Source organism: Aquarana catesbeiana, linkage group LG01 (genome assembly GCF_042186555.1).
Source record: "Aquarana catesbeiana isolate 2022-GZ linkage group LG01, ASM4218655v1, whole genome shotgun sequence".
In the NCBI taxonomy this organism is placed as follows: domain Eukaryota; kingdom Metazoa; phylum Chordata; class Amphibia; order Anura; family Ranidae; genus Aquarana; species Aquarana catesbeiana.
In genome coordinates this window covers 193,528,278-193,553,539 of record NC_133324.1, presented here as the reverse complement: position 1 = coordinate 193,553,539, position 25,262 = coordinate 193,528,278, and the positions used below count along the sequence as shown (strand labels likewise).

General features: G+C 42.2%; 1 protein-coding gene across 3 annotated transcripts in view; it reads left to right on the top strand.

Annotated features, from left to right (window-relative positions):
- The window catches only part of TRIM36 (tripartite motif containing 36), a 145,360-nt gene that overhangs the window by 64,113 nt on the left and 55,985 nt on the right, over positions 1-25,262 (top strand). For 2 of the 3 annotated variants that reach the window (XM_073624636.1, XM_073624637.1), the window contains exons 2-3: positions 18,311-18,545; positions 19,421-19,456. In XM_073624636.1, coding sequence (XP_073480737.1) covers positions 18,311-18,545; positions 19,421-19,456 — 271 coding nt within the window. The remainder of the gene's footprint in view (positions 1-18,310; positions 18,546-19,420; positions 19,457-25,262) is intronic. The other variant, XM_073624638.1, reaches the window with a different exon arrangement.

Genomic DNA, 25,262 nt, shown 5'->3' with positions numbered 1-25,262 from the left:
TATGTTTCGGTGGCTGAAATTTCGGTGCATCCCCAGCTGCTGTACCATGTAGTTTTATGATAAAGTATCCTGTTCTCTTTGTATTGCTTCCTTTATGTGAAATACCTGGTGTTCCTGCCAGTCCCTCTGCTTTCCTATACAAAAGACTGACAACACTAGGCATGAGAGCACAGTGTGGTCAGTTCTCTAGCGGTTCTGAGAACTCGGCCTGCTGCCCTTCAATGATCAGACTTGTCAACTCCCTCTCAATCCCGGCACAGCCACTCGCTGAGAAGACCAGTGTGCTGCTGTTTCTCCTTCAGCTCTCTGAGCTACTTATGTAGCTGAGAACAGAGATTGTGATCTCTTTATATAAAAAGAGGGAGGGGAAAATGTTTTCTAAAGTGAGGGTTTACGTATACTTTTACCTCAGGTAACTTGGATAAGCAGATACATGTAGAGGGCCTCGGCTCCTTTTAGCCTCTCATACATGCTTCCTGGCTGCCACTGATCAGAACTCCTGAGCCCGGCTGCAGGTATCCACGCCATGACTGATTTAGAACGTGTAAATGTGGCCTAAAAATAAGAAAACAAATGCAGCCGCCATGTATAAGGACTGGTGCACTGCAATATATTACATTGAGTTCCAATAATAAATTCTGGGTCCTAAACTTCCTGGTTGACATTGTAATAAAATGACTGCCCAGGGTAATCTTTGTACACACAATGACACCGGTGCATCCCATTGAAGTGAAGGTACCGGCATTGCTATGCAGCCTCCTTTTTATGTGAGGATCTGTCATGGTTACATGTGTCTCTATACGCTGCTGGATAGAAAAGAAGCCCAACTGTCCTTTCCCATCATTGATTGGTGCTTTGCATTGTAGTGCTTGCAGTACTTTGTCATCATTTTGCTTCATCATCCTTTCAGGCTGCAGTATTAGGGCGGCTCCAGTAAGTTGCAGCATCTCTTGGCTTCTGGAAGTTGTTGGCTTTCTTCCAGTGAACGTAGTTATCTTTATGACTTTTGATTGCAGTTTGATTTTTAAATGTAGTTTGTTTTTAATCTCCTTAGGAATAATCAGCATTGAATGGTAGTCTTGTTTAACCAACGGTTCTTTATGCTGAACACTGAAAATTGGGACTATTAATGGCCAATACGTCACATGAGATAAAAACTGGCTTCGTGCTTGACGTGTGTATGTGTTCATGGGACAACGTGTCAGAGTTGTCCCATTTCTCATTACTTCTCAGTCAACGTGTCGCCAGAACAAATATTTCTCCAGTGGGAACACAGCAGTAAAACCTTGAGGGTCTAAGGCTAGGTTCACACTTCTGCGTGTGGCTGCGGGCGCGGGAATCGCAGCGTTTTCTTGTTACCATCTACAGTGAAAATGCACTGCTCTGTGAAAAAACGCGTGGGGGCTGCCCCACACATGTAAAATTGCAGTGCTTGTGCGGGACCCACAGGGAAATCGCACGGTAATAAAAAATGCAATTTTTTATTTTTTTGCAAAAACGCAGGCACAGCAGTCAATGCAAACTCAGGCTGCAAAAACTGAACTCTTGAATGTAGATAAAGATGTTGATTGTCTCCTTTTTAAAGTGCATTGAAGAAAGTATCGCTCATGAAGAATGCTTACAATATTGTTGGGAGCCATGTGGCTATGTTGCGCCACCTTTTACTGGATGACTCAAGTGTGTGTGTGTGTGTGTGTGTGTGTGTGTGTGTGTGTGTGTGGATAGCACATTCAAGTGGGGAAACTTGCACAGAAATGAAGGGTTTATCATAGGTGTATTTTAAATGATAGAGACCAAATATCAACCAAAAAACAAATGCTATAAATTTGAGTTGCGGTATTGGTGAGTAAAATAGGTATTTGATCCCCAAGCAAAACATGACTTAGTACTTGGTGGAGAAACCCTTGTTGACACGCACAGAGGTAAGACGTTTCTTGTAGTTGGTGACCAGGTTTGCACACATCTCCAGGAGGGATTTTGGCCCGCTCTTTTTTAGACCCCTTTCACACTGAGGTAGTTTTCAGGTGTTTTAGCGCTAAAAATGCCCGAAAGCTGCCTCTCAAGCCTCCCCAGTGTGAAAGCCTGAGTGCAAGCCGCATCTTTTGGGCGGTGTATACTCCCAAGCCGCCTGAAAAGCGCATCTGAATACGCAGCATCACAGGCTCTTTTTAACACCACCTTGGGGGTTAGGGCAGGGGAGCACTCTTTGTGCTTGAGGGGAAAAAAATATTTAACATCTGCATACGGAAAATCTTCACAGTAAGAGCTGTGAATATGCGGAGCAGACTTCCTCCAGAGCTAGTCTTGGCCAGCTCCGTTAATGGTTTATTTAAAAAAAAAAAAAAAGTTGGATTAATTTCTAATGGATAGAATATACCTGGTTATTAACAGTTCTAAGTCATCTCCACCAGAGATTGATGATCCAGTGACTATCCAGTTGCATTCTGGGAGATCAGGAAGGATTTTTTTCCCTGTTGGAGCAAATTGGACTGCTTGGTTTTTCTTGCCTTACTTGCTGTTTGTATGTTCTGTATGTTGAGATTATTTTTATTTATATTTTTCTATTTAAATCTGACTTGTCAATCGTTTAACTTAACGCGTATGTCTCATTGAGATATAGGGCTTTCTCCAGAACTGTGTAGGGAAACGTTTTGAGCCTCCATAGACAGAAGTGGGTCTATGCAGAAGAAAAAAATAAATGGTCTGCAAACGTGTTAATCGTTCAACCAGGCGCAATGAGTCTTTACTGTATTTTGTTTAAAGCAGATGTACAGCCATAGCTTGTGTGGCTGTACTTCTCCTATGGATCACAGGGGTGCGGTTCATTTTGCACTCCTGTGACCCATTTTCAGCAGAGAGCAGGCTGAAGTCCACTTTCTGCTGATGTTGGTCGGTCCGGCATCATCATGACCATGGATCCGGGATCTGCCTGAATCCCTGGACTGACACTTGGCTTAGCCTTTCAGCTAGCCGCTGAGAGCCTGAGCCGGCTGCTCCCACCCCCTCCTCCCACCCCCTCCACAGCCCAGTGCTCCAGTGAGCGAGGAGGGGGCAGAGCAGAGAGCTGTGACTGATAGAAACTCTCTGTTCTGGGAGCTGTTAGAAGCGATCGGTGGTGTTCGATCACTCAGCTCTGTGTTAGAGGCGCCAGGGATGCAGCAGCGGTCCAATGCTGCATCCACCTAGGTAAATATGAAAATGGGGGGGGGGGGGGGGGAACCCTTCTCTTTTTTAATGCATTTATTTCCTAGGAACATCAGCACAATCTAGTGGGAATAATGCAGTATTTTTCCCAGAAATACCTCAGGAAAAAATAGAGCATTATTGCCACTAGATGATGCTAATGATCATGCCCATCTGAGATTCTTACAACAATGTTTTTTAGCCTAGGTTCACACTGATGCGAGTTAAGTCTATTTTGCAGTGTTATTTGGTACTGGAATCTTCTAGTCCAGTCTGTGGAGCTACAAATCAGATTGCATCAGATTTTCACTCATTTATGAGGTCAGGCACTAATGTTGGACAAGAAGGCCTGGCTTGCAGTCTCTGCTCTAATTTATTCCAAAGGTGTTCTATCAGGTTGAGGTCAGGACTCTGTGCATGCCAGTCAAGTTCCTCCACCCCAAACGTGCTCATCCATGTCTTTTGTGGAACATTCTTTGTGCACTGGTGTGCAGTTATGTTGGAACAGGAAGGGGCCACCCCCAAACTGTTCCCACAAAGTTGGGAGCATGAAATTGTCCAAAATGTCTTGGTATGCTGAGGCCTTAAGAGTTCCCTTCACTGGAACCAAGGACCAAGTCCAACCCCTGATAAACAACCCCACATCATAATCCCTCCTCCACCAAATGATTTGGACCAGTGCACCAAGCAAGGTCCAAAAAGACATGGATGAGCGAGTTTGGAGTAGCAGAACTTGACTGTCCAGCACAGAGTCCTGACCTCAACGCAATAGAACACCTTTGGCAGGAATTAGAGTAGAGACTGCAAGCCACATCAGTGTCTGACCTCACAAATGCGGGTCTGGAAGAATCGTCAGACCTTCCCATAGACACACTCCCTGTCACATGCTGTGTTTTTCTGACCTTCTTGTCCTATACTGGGATGTACAAGCCTAGTGTGTGCACTGTGGGAGCAGTTATTCAACCTACCTTGAAAAGTAACACACGGGCAACCAGAAATATAGAATTATATTGCCACTTTGTACAGCGTGACTTTTGTATTGATAAACCTGTAGTAATAGGGTCTCTTTAAAGTTATAGGGCAGCCATTCTTGACCAGGGTTACTGAGGATGCCTGGAGCTGTGTCTGTTTGCTCTCACATCTGATAGTTCTGTGTCCAATGCTACTTGGCAAAGCTAGCAGCATGACACCAATCTTTTTAGCGGTCTGTAAGGGTGGCTTTCTGACCACCACCATGAAGAGGCTATTCCCTCTGACCCCGATAAATTTAAAGTAGGGGTTTCCTGAGAACTAAAAATTTCAGGGTTACTCTGTGGGTAAAAAGGTTGAAAGAGGATGGTGTAAGTCAAGATGTGGTGCGTTCCCCTTATTGGGGCCCCATGTACAATGAGTGTTTAGTCCCATCATGCGTCTCTGGCCTTAAAGTGGTTGTAAAGCTTTACCTATACCCAGTGTAGTCACTGGCCTCTGGTGATACAGAGATGAAACAGATCTTCCTACATAAGTTGGAGCTGTGTAACTACAACCATCTTTGCCCTACATCCATTTAAAGTGCAGAATTGACACAGGATCTCTCGGCTCTGAAAAGCAGGGGGTGTTGAGCTGAAGTTACATTAGTGAGGAGAGCTCTGAGAGCTGATTGGAGGGAAGGGGCACACCCCCTACACACAGGTACTGAGTTGAGGCTGTCAATCACAGGTTGTGCCTTTCCCGTCACCATTTTCACCTTGTGTCGGGAAAAACTCGTCAAACTCTTTTTGCTTAGAATAAACGTCATGATTCTCTGCATAACATCTTTTACATTATACAAAAAAAAAAACTTAATTGAAGTGTGTGTGGTGTGTTTTTTTTTTTTTTCCCCTCCCAGAAAATTGTGCTCGAAAGACTGCTTCACAAATAGTGTTGTAGTGTTTGGGGGTTCTAAGCAATTTTCTAGCAAAAAATACAGATTTTTAACTTGTAAGCAACAAGTGTCAGCATAAGGCTTAGTCTAAGTCATGTGTGCTTAACCTGTGGCCCTGCAGCTGTTGAACTACATGTCCCAAGAAGCATTGCACGCCGCTTACAGTTACAAGCATGACTCCCAAAGGCAGAGGCATGATGGGAACTGTAGTTCCGCAACAGCTGGAGTGCCACAGGTTGAGCACCCATGGTCTACTCTAAGTGGTATAACTGGCCTCATTTGCAGACCGAAATTTCTTCCTGTTTGAAAAGAACCAAATGATACTTTGCTCAGCACTGAGAGATAAGAAACAATGTTGTGATAAACTTTGCCTGCTGCCCCCCCCCCCCCCCCTTTTTTTTTTTTTTTTTTTTTTTTTTTTTTCTTTGACAGCTGTGGGGCTGCCTTCACACTTCAAGCGTTTTAAATCTCAAATGCAAGTTCCATGTTTTATCATTCATACCTCAGCGCTGTCAAATCGCGGGCAGATCTGCTGCAAATCTGCCTGCGTTTTGACAGCGCTGAGGTATGAATGATAAAACGTGGAACTAGCGTTTGAGATGCCATTCATTTGAATGAAGCCTCAAATCCCGGTGCGGGATTGCCACACGATAAGACGCGCTGCAGTCGCGGCAACCTGCATCGGGGGAAGCACGTCGCCTGCAAATATAGTTCAGGAGCTACTTTGGGGCGACATGCGTCCTGTGATTGCAGCACGTTGTATTGTGCGACAATCATGGCAGACCCCCAACCGCGATTTGAGGTCTCCCTATGTAATCCTAAATGACTTTTTTGTGATGCCTTCTGTAAAAAGAAAATGAATTGACATGATCCATGACATGAGATCTAATTAATTTGACCTTTGTACCATTTTCTTTTTACAATGGCGAGCTAGGATTAGCAAAATGAAGTTGATTATACTGTACTTCCTACGGCAGGACAGACCGTGTCTGCACTGAGATGTCTATGGCTTTCTCTAGAACGTGTGCTCTTTTTAGTTCTTTTCCCACAGAAGTCCTAAATGTGCAGACAAAACGCCCCTTCCGAATGATTAACTACAGGCCAGAGCTTTCTCCTAATTCGCTCAGCCAGACCGTAATTCACTCTCCTCTGTGCATCTGTGTAATTGAAGGAGACAGTCCCCCATCATGCATCTACTCTGTAATGTGATTTATTCCAACTGCTGGGCCTAGATATGGTGCCTACGTCCAGGAGTTTGTGGTGTAGTCTTATTAACCTGTTGGCAATAATGAGGAATGTGTATAAACAAGTCAGCTCTTCTCTTCAGTAATAAAGAAAAGCGGAATGTGCCCTCTACTTGCTTTTATTCTATTTTTTTTTTTTTTTTTTTGGCTATGCCTATGTAGGGCAAAGCAACACGTTCGCTTTAATCCTACCCAGCAGAATGTTATTTATTATTTTTCACTCCCTTGCCACTTTTCAACTGCAAAGAAGCAACAAAACTTCCTGGTATTTTCAGGTATGGAATAGCATGCATTGAAATAAATTGAAAACACAGCAAGAATGCCTCAAAAATGCACTTGTATTGTGTTGTGTGTGGGGGTTTTTTTTTTTTTTTTTTTTAATGCATTGAGTCACCTGACCTATGAAAAACACTGTAATCGCAGCAAAGTTGCATGCATTTTCTGCAGCCATTACCGGCACCTTCCTTCTTCTTCTTTTTTTTTTTTTTTTTTTTTTTTTTTTTTTAGAACACGGAAGCGTAACGGACTAGTGTGAAGACGTACGTAGAGTTTAAAGTTTTGTGCTAAAGGTGCCAATAATAGCTGACAATACATTCATAGTCATTTAAATTCATGATATTAACGATGATTCATGATATTAAAAAGTTGAAATATATATATACACACACACACCCTCCCTGTTTCCCCAAAAATAAGACCTAGCGTGATTGTCAGTGATGGCTGCAATATAAGCCCTACCCCCCAAATAAGCCCTAGTTAAAGTCCTTGTAGGTCTTCTTTTCAGAGAAACAGGGTAGGGCTTATATTGCAGCCATCACTGACAATCATGCTAGGTCTTATTTTCGGGGAAACTATATATATATATATATATATATATATATATATATATATATATATATATATATATATATATATATATATATATATATATATATATATATATATATATATATATATATATATATTATATTCATTGGTTTTGGCCAAGTGTATCCTGAATGTTCGGTTTTGGCACCAAAATTTCCATTCAGTGCACAAATGAATGAGTGATTTGTATAGCGCTACCTATGCGAACTGAATCGCCTCAGGGCGCTTTTTGCCGCTGGTGTCAATGCGGTTTAGCACGGTCCTTTACCCCGTAGGGTCATACGTACATTCACATATTTTGGCTAATTTTTAGACAGGGTCTAACCTACCAGCATGTCTTTGGAGTGTGGGAGGAAACCCACGCAGGCACAGGGAGAACATGCAAACTCCAGGCAGATGGTGTTGTGGTCGGGATTTGAACCAGCGACCCTATTGCTGCTAGGTGAAAGAGCTAACCACTACACCACTGTGCTGCCATATAATTTATTTATTTATTTTTTTTTTCGCTGATGATTTCCTGGCGGCCTGAAATTTCAGTGCATCGCTAGTTCTAACCACTGCCCTTTTTGCCATCTATGTCCCATGGGAGATTTTTTCCTTCACTTGCCAAAGTGGGGGAATCTCGGTGTGTCACCAGAACTAGTGTTCCCATTGGAAGTTTTTCCCCTCTATTATTCTGATGTCCGCACAAAATTTTCTTTTGCTTTCTATAATAGTAAACAAGACAGAGTGAATCTCCATAACTGGGGAAAAGACCGCAGTCATAAATGACAGTTGTTCTAATCCCTCTCCACTCTATCCAAAACTAAAACTTTTTTGCTTTTTAAGTAACCTTCCTTCCAGAGACACAATAGGAAAGTGAAAGGAAATCTTACCAAAGCAAGGGGAATTCCCTTCTTACACAATTACAATGGAAACCGCCGCTCTTAAGGGGAGTTCCTCCCTCCCTACGCCTAAACTTTTGTGTTTTTTACCATCACTTTCTGTACTGGAAAGCATGGTCAGCAGGACAGATAGAGAAGGTGAATTTCCCCAGTGGGGGGTACAGACAGAACTATTAATCTGTATAGAGTAAAATTAGGAGAATGCCAAGCTAGGAGTATTGGTCTAGTATTACTACTTGTCACAAAAGGATCCATCAAAAGTTGACAGCCAACCTATTTGGGGGATTCTGCACAAATCCCCCTTCATCAGCAGACTGCCAACATTACTGATTGAGCACAGTTTATGAAGAATTTGGATCCATGATTAACGACCTTTCTCTCTCTCCATTTTGCTTTTACATTAAACACCCAAGCTCTGGGATAGGGACATGACCCTTGAAGTGCATTGGCAATCAGTGCCTTATAGACCCCCTTTTTGTCACAATAAAAAAAAAAACAAAAAAAAAAAAAAACACATTTTATATCTGGACCCAATCCCTAACGGATTGGCCTTCTCATCCTTCCTTTCCTTTTTAGAGCGGAGCTCCAGGTTGCTTCAGAAAAAACTTAAGTCAGGAGCTACAAATGCTGCCGCTGCTGACTTTTAATATTAGGACACTTGCCTGTCCAGGGATCCAGTGGTGTCTTCAGACGTTGGAGCGGGTACCTGTCAGAACTAGGTTCCTGCCCCCCCCCCCCTCCCAAAAGGCAGGGGGGAGGGGAGGAGAGGCGAGGCAGACCCTTTTGGGTAGAGCTCTGCTTTAAGCCGATTCTCCCAGGGAACCCGTCTGGGCAGTAGAGAGCTGTGACACTACAGTATTTGATTTATGTAGAACTAGCGTTGCACCAATACTGGTGTCAGTGCCGATACGAAGCATTTGAATGAGTGCTTGTATACTCATGCAAATCCTCAGATACCATTTGCGGTGCAATGTGAGCCCATACAAAATGAATGGGCTCAAATCGCAGGGCAAAGAATCTAATGCAATTTGAACAGGAATTTCACAACGTTACTGTTCAAATCGCATGCAATTCTTTGCAGTGTGATTTAAACCCATACATTTTTTCAGTGCTCAGTATCGGCAAGTACTTGCCTGTTAACAAAAGCTATCAGTGCTAACCCTATTCATAACCTCCACCACACTAGTTCTGGAAGCCATAAAAACCCAATAGGGTTATTAACATTTCTCACTCTAGCCAAAACTTTTAGCTTATTTCGATCCATAAAACGAATTGTGTTTTATTTTTATTTTTTTATTCGTTAATGGTTGCTTGCCTCTAGTTTTCCCTTTTTTAAACCTGTTCACCCCAATACATAACATTGTGCAAAAGTCCTTTATAGTGTTGTTAGTTTATTGACTGACTTATTTGAGAGAACAAATGAGTCAATGACCCAATATCTGGGTATGGGAATTGCTACAAATCCATTTGAAGTTCTCTGGCTTGTTCTCGAAATCTTCTGAGGTTCCATAATAGACAACTGTCAGTTTGCAGGGGGCCCTGGGGAGGAATTCAGACAGGTGAAGCTCCAACATGGTGAAGGCTAATGCCGACTATAGATGGATTGAATCTTGGCTGGTTCAGCAGGGACAGGACGGGGCTGGCTGAGATTCTATATTTCTGTGGGCAAGCCCATTGTACCCAAGTGGATCCATCGCTTGCCTGGGGTACAACCAGCATGTCAGATTTTAGCCTGCAAGTATTGCCAGCAGCTAAAACTGCTAGCCACAGTTTACAACAGTGGTATATAAAAGGACATATCTGAATACATGTGGGGGGAAAAAAGGCTTTATAGCTTACTGTGCCTGTTACACTCCCTTCTGCCTATGTCACAGGCAGCACTGCTTCATGGGGCAGATCAGAGCAGTTGATTGACAGTGGCCCTTTCACTGGGTCTTGCTGTCATCTGTTCTCTCAGCAGTCCTGCAGAAGCATATTTTCGACACTAGGCTCCACCTCAGTGGGCAGATGGCAGTTGCCTGACCACTCATAATTTATTGATTAAAGCATTTTTTCACCCATTTGTACAGTAATTGTTTTATTCCAAAGGTTAAAGTGGATGTGAAGGCTCAAGGCTTTTTACCTACAGTGCCTTGCAAAAGTATTCACCCCCTTGGCATTTTTCGTGTTTTGTTGCCTCACAACCTGGAATTAACATGGATTGTTTGAGGATTTGCATCACTTAATTTATAGAACATGCCCACAACTTTGAAGATGTGTGTGGTTTTTTATTTATTTATTTATTTTTTATTTTTTGTGAAGCAAATAGGTCAAAATAACAGAAAAAGTCAATGTGCATAACTATTCAACCCCTAAAGTCAATACTTTGTAGAGCCACCTTTTGTGGGGATCACAGCTCCAAGTCTTACCACTGGGATTTTTGCCCATTCCTCCTTGCAAAACTGCTTCAGCTCCTTCAAGTTGGATGGTTTGCGCTTGTGAAAAGCAATCTTTAAGTCTGACAGATTTTCTATTGGATTGAGGTCTGGGCTTTGACTAGGCCATTCCAATACATTTACGTTTCACCTTAAACCACTCAAGTGTTGCTTTAGCAATGTGTTTGGGGTCATTGTCCTGCTCGAAGGTGAACCTCCGTCCTAGCCTCAAATCACACACAGAGTGGTGCAGGTTTTGCTCAAGAATATCCCTGTATTTAGCACCATCCATCTTTCCCTCAACTCTGACCAGTTTCCCAGTCCTGACTGCTGAAAAACATCCCCACAGCATGATGCTGCCACCACCATGTTTCACTGTGGGGATGGTGTTCTTTGGGTGTTGTGTTGGGTTTGCGCCAGACATATCGTGTGGTGTTTTTTTGGCCATTAAAAAAAAAAGTGTAATTTTAGGCTCATCAGACCAGAGCACCTTCCTCCATACATTTTGGGAGTCTCCCACGTGCCTTTTCGCAAACTCAAAATGTGACATCTTGTTTTTTTCTGAAAGTATTGACTTCTTCTGGCCACTCTGCCATAAAGCTCAACTCTATGGAGCCTACGGCTTATTTTCGTCCTATGTACAGATACTCCAGTCTCTGCTCTGGAACTCTGCAGCTCCTCCAGGGTTACCTTAGGTCTCTGTGCTGCCTCTCTGATTAATGCCCTCCTTGCCCGGTCCGTGAGTTTTGGTGTGCGGCCATCTCTTTGCTGTTGCCATGTTCTTTCCATTTGGTTATGATAGATTTGATGGTGCTCCTAGGGATCATTAAAGATTTGGATTTTTTTTTTTTTTTTAATTTTTTTTTTTTATATATAACCTAACCCTGACTTGTACTTCTCAACAACATTGTCCCTTACTTGTTTGGAAAATTCCTTGGTCTTCATGGCAGTTCATGGTTAGTGGTGCCTCTTGCTTAGGTGTTGCAGCCTCTGGGGCTTTTCAAAAAGGTGTGTGTAATGTCAGATCACGTGACACTTAGCTTGCACACAGGTGGACATCGTTTCACTAATTATGTGACTTCTGAAGGTAGTTGGTTGCACCAGAGATTTTTATGGGCTTCATAACAAAGAGGGTGAATACATACGCACATGCCAATTATCAGTTTTTCTTTTATTTCTGAAAAATAGTTTTATGTATATATTTTACTTCATCAAGTTAAACTATTGTGTTCTGATCATCACATATATTTCAGATTAAAAAAAAAAAAAAACATTGTACTAAAGGCTGTAATGTAACAAAATAGATAAAAAGCCAAGGGAGTGAATACTTTTGCAAGGCACTGTATATGCATGAAGGTAAAAAAAAAAAAAAACCCTTGTGCAGCATCCCCCTCACCATACTTGCCTGATCCCCCATCTTGATCCAGCAATGTGCTCGAGCAGCGGCTCTCCCAGGTCTTTTCCACGTTGTCTAAGAGTGCAGAAGGAGCCATTGGCTCCTGCTACTGCCAATCACAGCCAGTAAGCCAATGAGGAAGGGGCGGGACTGCATTCTGTGTGTAAATGGGGACACAGAACTGCTGCTTGGGAGCAAGCCTGCTCGGGTTCCCCCATAGCAAGCTGGAAGGGCAAGGAGCGCCAGTGGCGGGGACCCAAGAAGAGGAGTATTGGGTACAAAACCATGTAAGCATTAAAAAAAAAAAAAAAAAAAAAAAAAAACCCTCCTTTTTAACCACTTCCGGACTGCGCACGCCGATATACATCCTAACTTTGAAGAGGGATATCTTTGTTATGTTTTTTTTTTTTTTTTTTTAAACGCGCCCTGTCCCGCCAAGCTTGCGTGCAGAAGTAAATGCATACATGAGTAGTGCCCACATATGAAAACTGTGTTCAAACCACACATGTGAGGTATCGCTGCGATCGTTAACACGAGAGCAATAATTCTAGCCCTAGACCTCCTCTGTAACTCAAAACATGCAACCTGTAAAAATTTTTAAATGTTGCCTATGGAGATTTTTAAGGGTAAAAGTTTGTCGCCATTCCAGGAGCGGGTGCAATTTTGAAACATGACATGTTGGGTATCAATTTACTCGGCGTAACATTATCTTTCACAATATAAAAATGATTTGGGCTAACTTTACTGTCTTATTTAAAAAAAAAAAAAAAAAAAAAAGCGTGCTTGTAAGACCGCTGCGCAAATACGGTGTGACAAAGTATTGCAACAACCGCCATTTTATTCTCTCTCTAGGGTGTTAGGGAAAAAAGTGTAATGTTTGGGGGTTCTAAGTACTCGGTCCTTAAGTGGTTAATATCACTTTAAAGCTGATCTCCGGCTTTTAGTGACATTTTATATAGTGTGGACCAAGCTGCTTCAAACAAACTATTACCTGCAGTTGCTGGGAGCACTGTATAAACTGTAGCCTCAGCTACATACAGTGGCAAGAATTTTTTTTCTGCAGTAATTTGCCAATAAATTATAATTGTACCTGACTTATATAGTGACAACAGTTTATGCAGCACTTTACAACATGAGGGCAGACAGTACAGTTACAATACAGGAGGAATTGGGGTCCTGCTCATTAGTTTACAATCTGATCCTCATAATAACAATAGACAAACACAATGCGCTTAAGTGATAACGCAAACAATTCAAATTCCCTGTGTCTTTAAACACCAGTTAAACATTCACAGTGCTGGAGGAAAAAGTGAACTAGACTAATTACTTCAACAAAAGCTAATGGAGTCAGTAGTTTGCAAATCTTGATTACAATTAACCTCTTCAGCCTCTTCAGAATTTACCCGCTTCCTGACCAGAGCACTTTTTGCGATTCGGCGCTGCGTCGCTTTAACTGACAATTGCACGGTCGTGCGACGTGGCTCCCAAACAAAATTTGACATCCATTTTTTTTTTTTTTTCCCCACAAATAGAGCTTACTTTTGATCACCTCTGTGGTTTTTATTTTTTGCGCTATAAACAAAAAAAGTGACAATTTTGAAAAAAATGCATTTTTTTTTTTTTGCTATAATAAATATCCCCAAAAATATATAAAAAAAACTTTTTTTCCTTTCAGTTTAGGCCGATACATATTCTTCTACATAGATTCGGTTTCTGGCACACCTTTAGTAATGAGCTCTGTGCTTCTTTTCATACTAGTTGAATAGCCATTATAGTGATTTCCCCATTACATATTTATTCCCTTATTCACACGGGAATACCAATCTGTACACATGCGAAAGGGCGTGCAGGCAGCCTGTTGAATCCAATGACAATCGGCTGCACAAACCAAAACATGAATCCTGGAGTGGACCCGCACAAATGTGCACTCCAGGATGCGTGTGTAGGTCCATGCAGCCGACCTTCCATTTGGAAGAAACAGGAGGTACTGAAAACTGCTGCAGGTATGTGCAGGCACTTCAGGGTACCTGCACTTTGTACATGTTGGTAAATTATTTATTTTTTGTTGGACTCCTGAATGAGTAAATATCCTCTAAAAACAAGTGGCATATGCATATTCTTAAGATCTTGGGAGTGCTTGTGTAGTTTTTCTAAATCTGTGCAATAATTCAATGTAAAACTGCCTCTGTAGGCGATATTTACTCTCTCCATGTGCAGGGTGACTGGTATTGTATCTGCCCTCTGTAGTGGGTGGAATTTGCTGGGTCCTTCCACCAGCTCTGCCCTCTGCACGGGTTATGTTCAGCACATTGATGTGACGGCTACCTTTTACAAGGTAATATCTGCGTTTGTAAAGACCTTTGGTGCACAAAAAGTAGATTTATTTTCTTTGTGGCTCTTGAGAAATATATTTTAATGTTTTTGTGCCTAGAATTCAGCTTTAAAGTGACAAAAGTAAATTGGATGTGTTGTCTTCTCTGGGGTCACATACAGTGCCTTGAAAGTATTCATCATACCCCTTGAAATTTTTCATTTTGTCATGTTACAACCAAAAACGTAAGTGTGTTTTTATTGGGATTTTATGTGATAGACCAACACAAAGTGGCACATAATTGTGAAGTGGAAGGAAAACGATACATTTTTTTTTCAATTTTTTTATTTATTTTTTTCAAATATCTGAAAAGTGGTGTGCATTTGTATTCCGCCCCCTTTTACTCTGATACCCCTAATAAAATTCTAGTTGAACCAATTGCCTTCAGAAGTCACCTTATTAGTAGTCAGCGGTTCTGTGACGCCCTCAGAGGTTTGTTAGAGAACCTTAGTAAACAGCATCATGAAGGCCAAGGAACACACCAGACAGGTCAAGGATAAAGGTGTGGAGAAGTTTAAAGCAGGGTTAGGTTATAAAAAAAAATATCCCAAACTTTGAACATCTCACAGAGCACTGTTTAATCCATCATCTGAAAATGGAAAGAAATATGGCACAACTGCAAACCTACCAAGACATGGCCATCCACCTGAACTGACAGGCTTGACAAGGAGAGCATTAATCAGTGAAGCAGCCAATAGGCCCATGGTAACTATGGAGGAGCTGCAGAGATCCACAGCTCGGGTGGGAAAATCTGTCCACATGACGACAACTACTGTATTAGTCGTGTACTCCACAAATCTGGCCTTTGAAGAGTGGCTGGAAGAAAGCCATAAGAAGTCCTGTTTGCAGATTGCAAGGAGCCATGTGGGGGACACAGCAAACATGTGGAAGAAGATGCTCTAGTCAGATGAGACCAGAATTGAACTTTTTGGCCTAAAGGCAAAATGCTATGTGTGGCGAAAAACTAACACTGCACATCACCCTGAACACGCCATCCCCAACGTGAAACATGGTGGTGGCAGCATCATGTTGTAGAGATGCTTTTCTTCAGCAGGGACAGGGAAGCTGGTCAGAGTTGATGGGAAGATGGATGGAACCAAATACAGGGCAATCTTAGAAGAAAACCTGTTAGTCTGCAAAAGACTTGAGACTGGGGTGGAGGTTCACCTTCCAGCAGGACAACAACCCTAAACATACATCCAGAGCTACAATGAAATGGTTTAGATCAGTGGTTCTCAACCCTTCTAGTGCCATGACCCCTTGATAACATTTCCCAAGTTGTGGGCCCCTAACAGTAAAATTATTTTCATAGCGTGGGTTGTCGGCACCCAAGGCAAGACAAGTAATTTGCACCCCAAACACATGAACATTTAGCGCTCTCTGAGCCCCTTCCACTCGTACAGTATTAAAACCCCTTATGGTACATTTTAGGATGTTAGGATGTTGCCACTTTTTTTTTTTTTTTTCTCTTTTGCTCTCCTTTCTTACCCTTTCATCTCTATGCTCATTTCCCCCCCCCCCCCCCATCCCTCTCTAGCCGTTTTTCTTGTTCTTTCTCTTATTCTTTTTATTTTTCTTTGTTTATCCCCCTCTTTTCCTCTCCCTTCCATGTATTCTCTATTTTTATTCCTTCTCTTGCTCATTGGTAGGGGGTAGGATGAGTGGTAGTGCTGGGGGGGGTTCTGATCATCCAACCTAGGTGCTCTTGATCAAGGTCATCTGCTGATCTGAGAACTGTAGTGGGGACTTTTAATGGCAACTATAATCACAGGTAGTGTTACTCACTGTGTCTAAGACTTTGTGGTGTCTCGTGGCAGTGACACCTATGCCGAAATCAGGAGATAGGGTCTCCTCCAGCCCCTCCCACTTCACATTCCTCACTAGTCAGCTGACCTCTAGTCTCTGTCCCACAGCCATGCCGTGAACTGAATGGGCAGCTGCAAAGAGGCTGAGTGGGCAAAGGCTCCAGGGACAGCCCTGCTGGACGGCTGCAAAAGACTGGGAGAGCAGCGCGGGCTTCAGGAACAGCCCAGGATTCAGTGGCCGCTGGCAAATAGTCATTCGAACCCCAGGTTGAGAACCACTGGTTTAGATCAAAGCATATTCATGTGTTAGAATGGCCCAGTCAAAGTCCAGACCTAAATCCAATTAATAATCTGTGGCAAGACTTGAAATGCTGTTCAGACGCTCTCCATCCGATAGAGCTTGAGCTATTTTGCAAAGAAGTATGGGCAAAAAATTCACTTTCTAGATGTGCAAAGCTGGTGGAGACATCCCCAAAAAGACTTGCAGCTGTAATTTCAGTGAAAGGTGGTTCTATAAATATTGACTCGGGGAGCTGAATACAAATACATGCCACACTTTTCACATATTTTATTTGTAAAGAATTTTGAAAACCATCCACTTCACAATCATGTGCCACTTAATCCCAATAAAATACATTTACGTTTTTGGTTGTAACATAACAAAATGTGGAAACTTTCATGGGGTATGAATACTTTTTCAAGGTACTCTATGTGCCTCAGTGTTTGCTGCACAATGAACAGCAGTTACAACAAAGTATTTCTAATCCTACCTTAGCTTTTGTAGACTGCACATCCACTGAGCTCACTTCTAACGTTCACTCACCACACTATGTAGGATTAATGTTGCCACCCTAGAATAGGAAGGGTTTTAGGACTACAAGACTCCCTTCTCCATAACATTGGCACTGCTGTCATCCCACCACAGCCCTGCAGCTGCATTCTAGGCAACTTCTGGTGTGAATGGGCCCTTAAGGGATTAATGGAGTCCATAAACGTGTCAAATCCATCTTCTTCCCCCCCCCCCAATCACCCCTGATTGGAATAAGCCATCTGTAGTTGATGACCCATTTTGGATCAGTATTCTACACATGGGGAAGTGATCTGATCGCGATATAATTGTATTTATGAACTTAGTATCACAGTGCTGTTTGATGTAAAATGATGATAATCCTCTATGGCTGATCAACTTGGTTTGTTCTAAATTGAGTCTAAATCAGTTGGAAGGGAAGTTTAAAGCTGGGTACACATTACAGGGTTTTTTTTTTTGTTTTTTTTTTTTTTTGTTGTTTTTTTTTTTTGTTTTTTTTTTTTTTTTTTTGTGCAACCAGACTACTCTGGTCAGGAGCTGCTGTACTAACTATGCATGGTTAGTCCAGCGATCTCCTCCGCTGAACTGTTTTCTGACAGGGGGATGCCCCACCAGAACACTTCGATCAGCGCTCTCTGCCATTGGCTAAGAGCGGTAATCAGGAGTTGGTCGGCTGCTAGTATTCCAGCATGCACATCTGACAGAAGCCGCTCATACACACGGGCAGAATGTCGTACGGTATTTTTTTTTTGTACTGGCAAATGTCTCCTGACATTCTGCCCGTGTGCACAGGCCTAAGGCTATTCAGTTTTGTAGATTCAGTTGTTTTGATTGGATCACACATCAATTCGATAAAGCGTGTATGACTACATTTATGCAGCTTAAAGTGACTGTAAGGGTTCGTTTTGTTTAAAAAAACAAAAAAACACCATACTTGCCTCCACTGTGCAGCTAGTCTTGCACAGTGTGGCCCCGAATCGGCTCTTCTGGGGTCCCCCGGTGGCTCTAGCGGCTCCTCCCTACATGAGGGGGGTTACCTTGCGGGCGCGCTCCCAAGTCCAGCATTCGGCGTCCATAGAAACCGAATGCAGGACTCGGCCCCGGCGTCTTTGGATTTGATTGACAGCAGCCATTGGCTCCAATAAAGAGCCGAGAACCCTGGGCAGAGACAGCACGTCCCCATGGGTCAAGTTTTAGGGCTTAGGTAAGTAAAATGGGGGGGCTGGGGGGCATTAAGGTGAAAAAAACGCGTAGGTTTACAACCCCTTTAAGTACTATGTGCACTTTTTTGTCTTTTGGGAACAAGGTGATTTATTTACTACAATTCTCCAAAACTGCTTTTTTTTTTTTTTTTTTTTTTTTTTTTTTTTTTTTTTTTTTTTTTTCTCCCCTTAGTCATGTATTTGTATTTTATTTTTTATTTTTTTCTCTCCAGGCTGTGATTAAAAATATTGAGCGAGAGCTCATGTGTCCTTCCTGCAAGGAGCTGTACACACATCCCTTGATTTTACCATGTCAGCACAGCATCTGTCACAAGTGTGTAAAGGAGCTCCTCTTCCTGACTATGGAAGATTCCACCGATGTCAGTTCAGAAGTGTCCTCACCAGGAAGTCCACGTGTTCGAATACAGTCACCTAGTGTGGAAAGGCTCGATCGAATTCTCAGATCAGGTTAGTGTCATATCACAAAGTTGTACATTCTGCATGTCTCTGCAAACCCTTGCTCAAAATGATCGTTCAAGCCTGGGGTTATTCTATAAAGTGTATATACTGCCATTCTTCCTGGAGGTTTAATGTATGGGAGGGGTTCTAAAGCAATGTATTGCCCACAGCAACCTTCATTTTTGTTTCAGTACAGGATGGAAAATTCTAAACTCCTTCAGTAAATCAGCCCTTGTTCGTTATAAGAATGCTGTAAGCAGTAACAAGCTAACCACTGATGCTCCTGCTCAGCCTTGCTATGCTATAGTTATTTTGGCTTCTAAGCATTAAGACCAAAGATTTTTTGGCCGTACTTCTCTTTTTGGTCACAGGTGTGTACTTGTGCTCTCCTGTGACCCAGTTTTTTTTTTTTTTTTTTTTTTTTTTTTTTTTCTGGTTGCCGGGATCTGAGAAAAATGAACACGTGACTTAAAAAGCGGTGCTTTTTGTATTCATTTCAATAGGGAGCTGTGTTTTTGGTGTGGTTTTCAAATCATACCGCACCCGTAGTACAGTTGTGTGACGAGTCCCAAAGGATATAAAGGGAAATCCTTTTTCTTGCAAGGTAAAAACGTATTAGTGTGAAAGAGCCCTTTGTGTCTGCCAGTGCCACCATTTATGCATATACATGCATTATTGGGCACCTATGGGCGTGCTGTTGTGTGGTGTGTGTTTTTTTTTTTTTTTTTTTTTTTTTTTTTGTTTAGTGGCTAGATTAAATGAAAATTCTGGACAGTAGAATAAGTTCATATGTAAAACACCTAATATTTAAAACGCATGTTTAGTATGCTTAGTCTTCACTTTGTAAATGCTGTTCACCTTATAAATATTAAATTTTTTTACAGCCACACAACATCGGAGCTATTTTATGAGAAGCAGAGGTGATTTATTCTCCATATGTAGATGTTCTAGGCTGTGTGCTTCAGTGTTTATTGGCTTTATTCCTTTTCTAAATTTCATTCTGTTGGAGAGGTAAAACTTGGTAATGTTTATGAATGATCTACCAGCATTTCATTGGTCGAAGGTGTCTTTTGGGGAGCTGGGTACACAGGGCCCAACTTTGCTAGGTTTTATTTTATGTATCAATAGTTTTTATTGGAGTTTTATAATACAATGAACAAAAATCTCGACTTTTCATTATGCAAGATGTAACATGTTTAGGGAGTCACACATTGAATAATATAACATATTAAATGATTCCTTCTCTGATAGCTAACTTAGACCGGTATTGTCTCCTTATGTTAACTATATAACATTTTTACTTGGGTAGGTGTGGCTTGTAAGCCTTTCATACTTAAGAATTTTAAACCACGACCTAATATATGTCAACTCCTAAACCCTAACGTATGTTTCACCCACTAGGGAGAACCAGCTCCCCATCTGACTATCGGGGGAGTCTGGCTCTTTTGGTCGTGTGGGTATCTCCTTAAATGGCCCAAGTTGGCAACGGTCCATCGAGAATAAATGAAGGAAACCACATAATAAATGAAACAAGAATGGAAACCCCATAATTAAATGTTATTAAGGGGGGGGGGATTAGAACAGAGTAGTGAAAAAGTGCAGAAAGTAGAGCAAAGAAGGGAAGGTTAAGGCGGGGGGGGGGGGGGGGGGGGGGGTTTAGAACTGCGGCTCCGTGCCCAGAAACCCATGGTAGGTTTTATTTTAATAATGTTGACCATTTTGATGCAGTAATATTTCAAAGCAATGGTGCTCTTTCCGGCGTAACTTCATGCCTAGGAAAGTGTACAAATTCCATCATGCATATTACCAAGTTAGGGGAGTGTGCGCGCTTCTATGCGTTGGGCTGTCTGCTGCGAACTGCACAGAAGACACAGCATGACAGTTTGCAGAAAACTAGTGAGAAACCACCAACAAGAATGTTGGAAATGTATTGAAAACCCATTTTCAGTTACCTTTCATCACCATCTCTCTGCTTTCATTGCAGTATTAGACCATTCAGTAGGGATATTTATTATTATATAATAATAATATTATTATACAGGTTTTATATAGCGCCAACAGTTTGCGCAGCGCTTTACAACATGAGGGCAGATATTACAGTTACATTACAATTTGGTACAAGAGGAATCAGAGGGCCCTGCTCGTTAGAGCTTACAATCTAAATAGGGAGGGTCAATTAATACAAAAGGTAATGGCTGGGGGGGGGGGGGGGGGTGAGCTGATGGAGGAAGTAAAAACAGTGTTAGTTAGAAGAAGGATACGTTTCTTTGAAGAGAAGGGTTTTCGGGGATCGCCTAAAGATGGACAGATTGGGGTAGGGAGTTCCAAATGATGGGAGAAGCTCTGGAGAAATCCTGGATGCGAGCATGGGAGGAGGTGACAAGGGATCTAGAGAGCAAGAGGTCTTGGGATGACCGAAGAGTGCGGCTTGGTTGGTATTTTGGGACTAGGTTAGTGATATTTAAGATACTGCCCAGTCTGGCTATCTTGATTGATCATCTTCGTACACACGATCGGATTTTTTGACAACAAACATGCAAATTAGCTGTTTTAAGGCAACACCCGACCGTGTGTATGCTCCATCGGACAAACTTTTTCGTTTTTCATCGGACTTTTGTTGGCTGTGCGAACGGACAAACTTTCCGGCAACGAAAGTCCAATGGAGCAAAGTCTGATCGTGTGTACACAAAACCATTGGACTTTTGTACAAACTACAAACGCGCATGCTCAGAACCAATGCAAAAGATCAGGCAACAATACAGAAGTTGACCAAAGGGTGGCGCCAGAGAATTGAACGTCTTCTTTTTGAAGTGTCGTCAGTACGTTTGTGTTTGTTGATGAAAAAGTCCTGCCGTGTGTATGCCTGGTGAGTCGCCCCTTCCGGGAGCAGTGATTATTTCTAGTAGCTTCAGCCACAGGCAGTAATCATATGAAAAATCTGAAAAAGTGATCCCATAGACTAATTCAATGAAAGTGAATTGGAGTCAGTAATTTGCACATCTGGAGTCCAATTAATGAAATGAGTTTGGGGGTGTCGTTTTAGAGCTACGTTGAGTGTCTTAACCATTTTAAGATTGCTGTGCGTAAGAAGCATTAGTTGATTTGAACCTTGCCTCTCAAAAATTAGCTCTCTGAAGATCTTCAATCGAGTAGTTGATCTACATAAGTCTGGAAAGGGATACAAAGTTCTGTGTTTAAGGCCCCTTTCACACTGGGGCAGTGGGGGCGTCGGCGGTAAAACAGCGCTTTTTTTAGCGCTGTTTTACCATCGTTTTTGTGTCTGTATTCGGCCGCTAGCGGTGCAGTTTTAACCCCCGCTGGCGGCCGTAAAAGGGTTAAAACCGCTCGTACAGCGCGGCTATAGCCGCGCTGTCCCATTGATTTCAATGGGCAGGAGCGGTGAACACACCGCTCCTTCACCGCTCCAAAGATGCGGCTCGCAGGACTTTTTTTACCGTCCTGCCAGCGCACCGCTTCAGTGTGAAAGCCCTCGGGCTTTCACACTGAACAAACAGCGGAGGCTGTTTAGGGGCGGTTTGCAGGCGGTATTTTTAGAGCAATAAAGCCTGCAAACCGCCCCAGTGTGAAAGGGGCCTTAGGCATCTATCAGTCAACAGACAAATGCTCTATAAATGGAGACAGTTTAGTACTGTGGCTACTCTGCTTAAAAGTGGGCACCCAGCCAAGAGGACTTTCAGGGCACAATCTTCATTGAGTTAAAGAACACACAAGTAACTGCTAAATACTTGAATACCTCACTGGAACTTGCAAATATCCGTCTACCATATGTATGTCTTTGAACAGGCAGGGTGTTCATGGCAGAACACCAACAAGGAAACTGCTGTTGACCAAAAACATTGCTGATTGACTGAAGTTTACCAAAGAGCACCTGGGCAACTGTTTTGTGGACACATGAAAAAGTTGAATTGTCTGGAAATAATTCTCGGCACTATGTATGGGTGCAATAAGGGCACAGTCTACAAACATCAAAACATCATCCCAATGATTAAGTATGATGAAGGAAACTTCACAATTTGGGCTTGCTTTGCTGCCTCAGGGCCTGGACCACCATCGAGATGCTGTAGAATGACCTTAAGAGAGCTGCTCGCACCAGGCATCCTACAAATGTTTCTGAGCTGAAGGGGCTTTGTAAAGAGGAATGGTCCAAAAATTCTTCCTGAACCTTGTGCAGGTCTGATTCAGAGCTACTGAAAGTGCTTGCTTGAAGTCATTGCTGCTAAAGGAGGCTCAACCAGCCGTTCTCTCAAGAGTTCACTTAGGCCGGACATAGACTCTTCAAATCTCCGGTTCAGCAGGGACCGGATTCGAACCATGCATAGGCAGGCTGAAAGTACCAGAGTTGAACAGTCAGCTTGGGTACAATCAGCCTGCTGGATTTTACATGCGATTATCACTAGCGGATAGTTTAGCCGCTAGCAGTAATAACTGAGTTCTCTCCGCGGGGATGGCTTCCCCTGCCCCCTTGTCGGGAGAATACAATGGCTCAGCGGGAGGGATACCCCTATCAACACTGTGGTTGCAGGAAAGAGATTCGCTCAGAATGGCCTGCATAAGGGTTTCCTCCAGCACTGTGAATGGGTGTGTTCAATAAAGACAGAACTTAGAATTGTTTGCTTTATCAGCTGCAACACATTTGGGGTTATTTACAAAAGGCAAATTCACTTTGCACTGCAAGTGCGCTTGGAAGTGCAGTCACTCTAAATCTAAGGGGTAGATCTGAAATGAGTGGAAGCTCTGCTGATTTTATCATCCAATCATGTGCAAGCTAAAATGCTGTTTTTTATTTTCCTTGCATGTCTTCCTCGGATCTACAGTGACTTTACTTCCAAGGGCACTTGCAGTGCAAAGTGGATTTTCCTTTAGTAAATAACCCCCATTGTGTGTTGTCTATTGTGACTCTGAGAATCGGATCATATTTTATGTCAAATTACTGTAGGAAACCAGTTAAATTCAATAGGTTCACATACTTTTTCTTGGCACTGTGCTGTTCAAAAGTACACGTGTACACACACCCACCCACCTTTATGATATAGTCATAAGTGTATGGCTAAATCTTCCAATAACCGATCCCCTGATGGACAGACCAGACCTGCTGGTGTGTTTAGATTTCAATAGGCAAAGCTAAACAGATGGCATTAAAAACAGTTTACTGGTCACACAAGTGTCAGCTATGCAATATGTTTGAATGAAAGGCTTATGTTTTGAAGGATGCTGGCAATGAATGGTTGTCATTTTCATTGACAAACATCCACCCTTATGCTTGAATATTTTAATTGATCCCATAATAAAATGCAATCATTTTTGGTTCTGTATGCAACATTTTGCCATACATGCTTGTTGAGCTCTGCATGATTGTCAAGCTTTATATTAAGTGCATGCTGCTTCTCTACTAATTGTCAGTGACTTATCTAAGTATAGGTTTATGTAATGTTGCTCTGGGCATGCATGTAGACAGTATATTCTTTGCCCCTAGAATGCCCTAATCTGATAAAGGAGATTTCACTCTGCTGGTGATGGTTTTTTTTTGTGTAATCAATCTACTCTGCTAGTGATGGGTTTTGATAGAATTTTTTTTTTTTTTTTTTTTTTTTTTTTTTTTTTTTTTTTTTATGCTGGAATTACACAATTTGATATCTTGTCTATCACTTAAATATTGGATTGGGAAGCTTTAGCCTAATTTCATTGGAAGTGTGATCCTAGGCCTTAGAGGATGGTCACACCTTTATGGTTATCCCAAGATTTTTCCTCACCAATACTCCAGGCTGGGTTCACATATATGCAAACTGGATACATTTTTAGCTGCATCCAATTAACATAACATGTGACTGAGCGGCTTTCAATGGCGCCAGTTCACACATGCTTGGGGCGGCTGCGGTGCGGTTTGAAAGGGTAATAATTTGCACCTGAGCCGGTGAACAAAACTACACTGGACTGCAAACCGCAGCCAGACATATGTGAACCCAGCCTCAGTGTTGCAATACTCAGGACCCTGCATTCACTATATCTGTTCTCCCACGGTACATGGAAATACAATTATTTTAATAATTATAAACTGCTAAATACCTTTTCTCATCAGCAGTAGCAGTCTTGTGACTTCTATCAGTTTCTGGCTGAGCACTGGTTAAAGCTTGTAGGAGGAGTTTTCCTTCTCCTCTGACTGTCCTATGAGGCTGCAGGATACCTGACTTTTTGTCTGGGCAGTGCCAATTGGCCCTGTGCTGATCACATGCACCTTCCCTAAAATTACTCTTGAAATGCACACCAAATTGAGCATGTGTAAAGTGCCTCCTAAGGCTCTATACTATCAGCGGGTGGATTAGGGACAGCAAAAGGGAGGATCAGAGAAGACTGGATCTAATGGCCTTTTTACACAATGCAGAGGGTTAAACCCTTAGGTTCCACAGTGAGTATAACCAGCATGCTTTATTGTATATACAGACTGATTTTACTGTTGTGGCTTTAGCAACACTTTTTAATATAAGCATGCATGTTCAGATTGTTGGCCCCAAGCATGCATGTTTATGTAAATGAGGATGTAGCGCTCTAGACATTGAACTTGTCTATGGGAGGTCAGATCTTCATTAAATTGAATTCTTATTTCTACTAGATTAATGCCTGCTTGTGTCCTTTGACATAATTTGCAGAAATGGCATAAGTATAGCTGGCCATACATCTCATTGAATAATCTCCTGTAGTCCTGCCAGC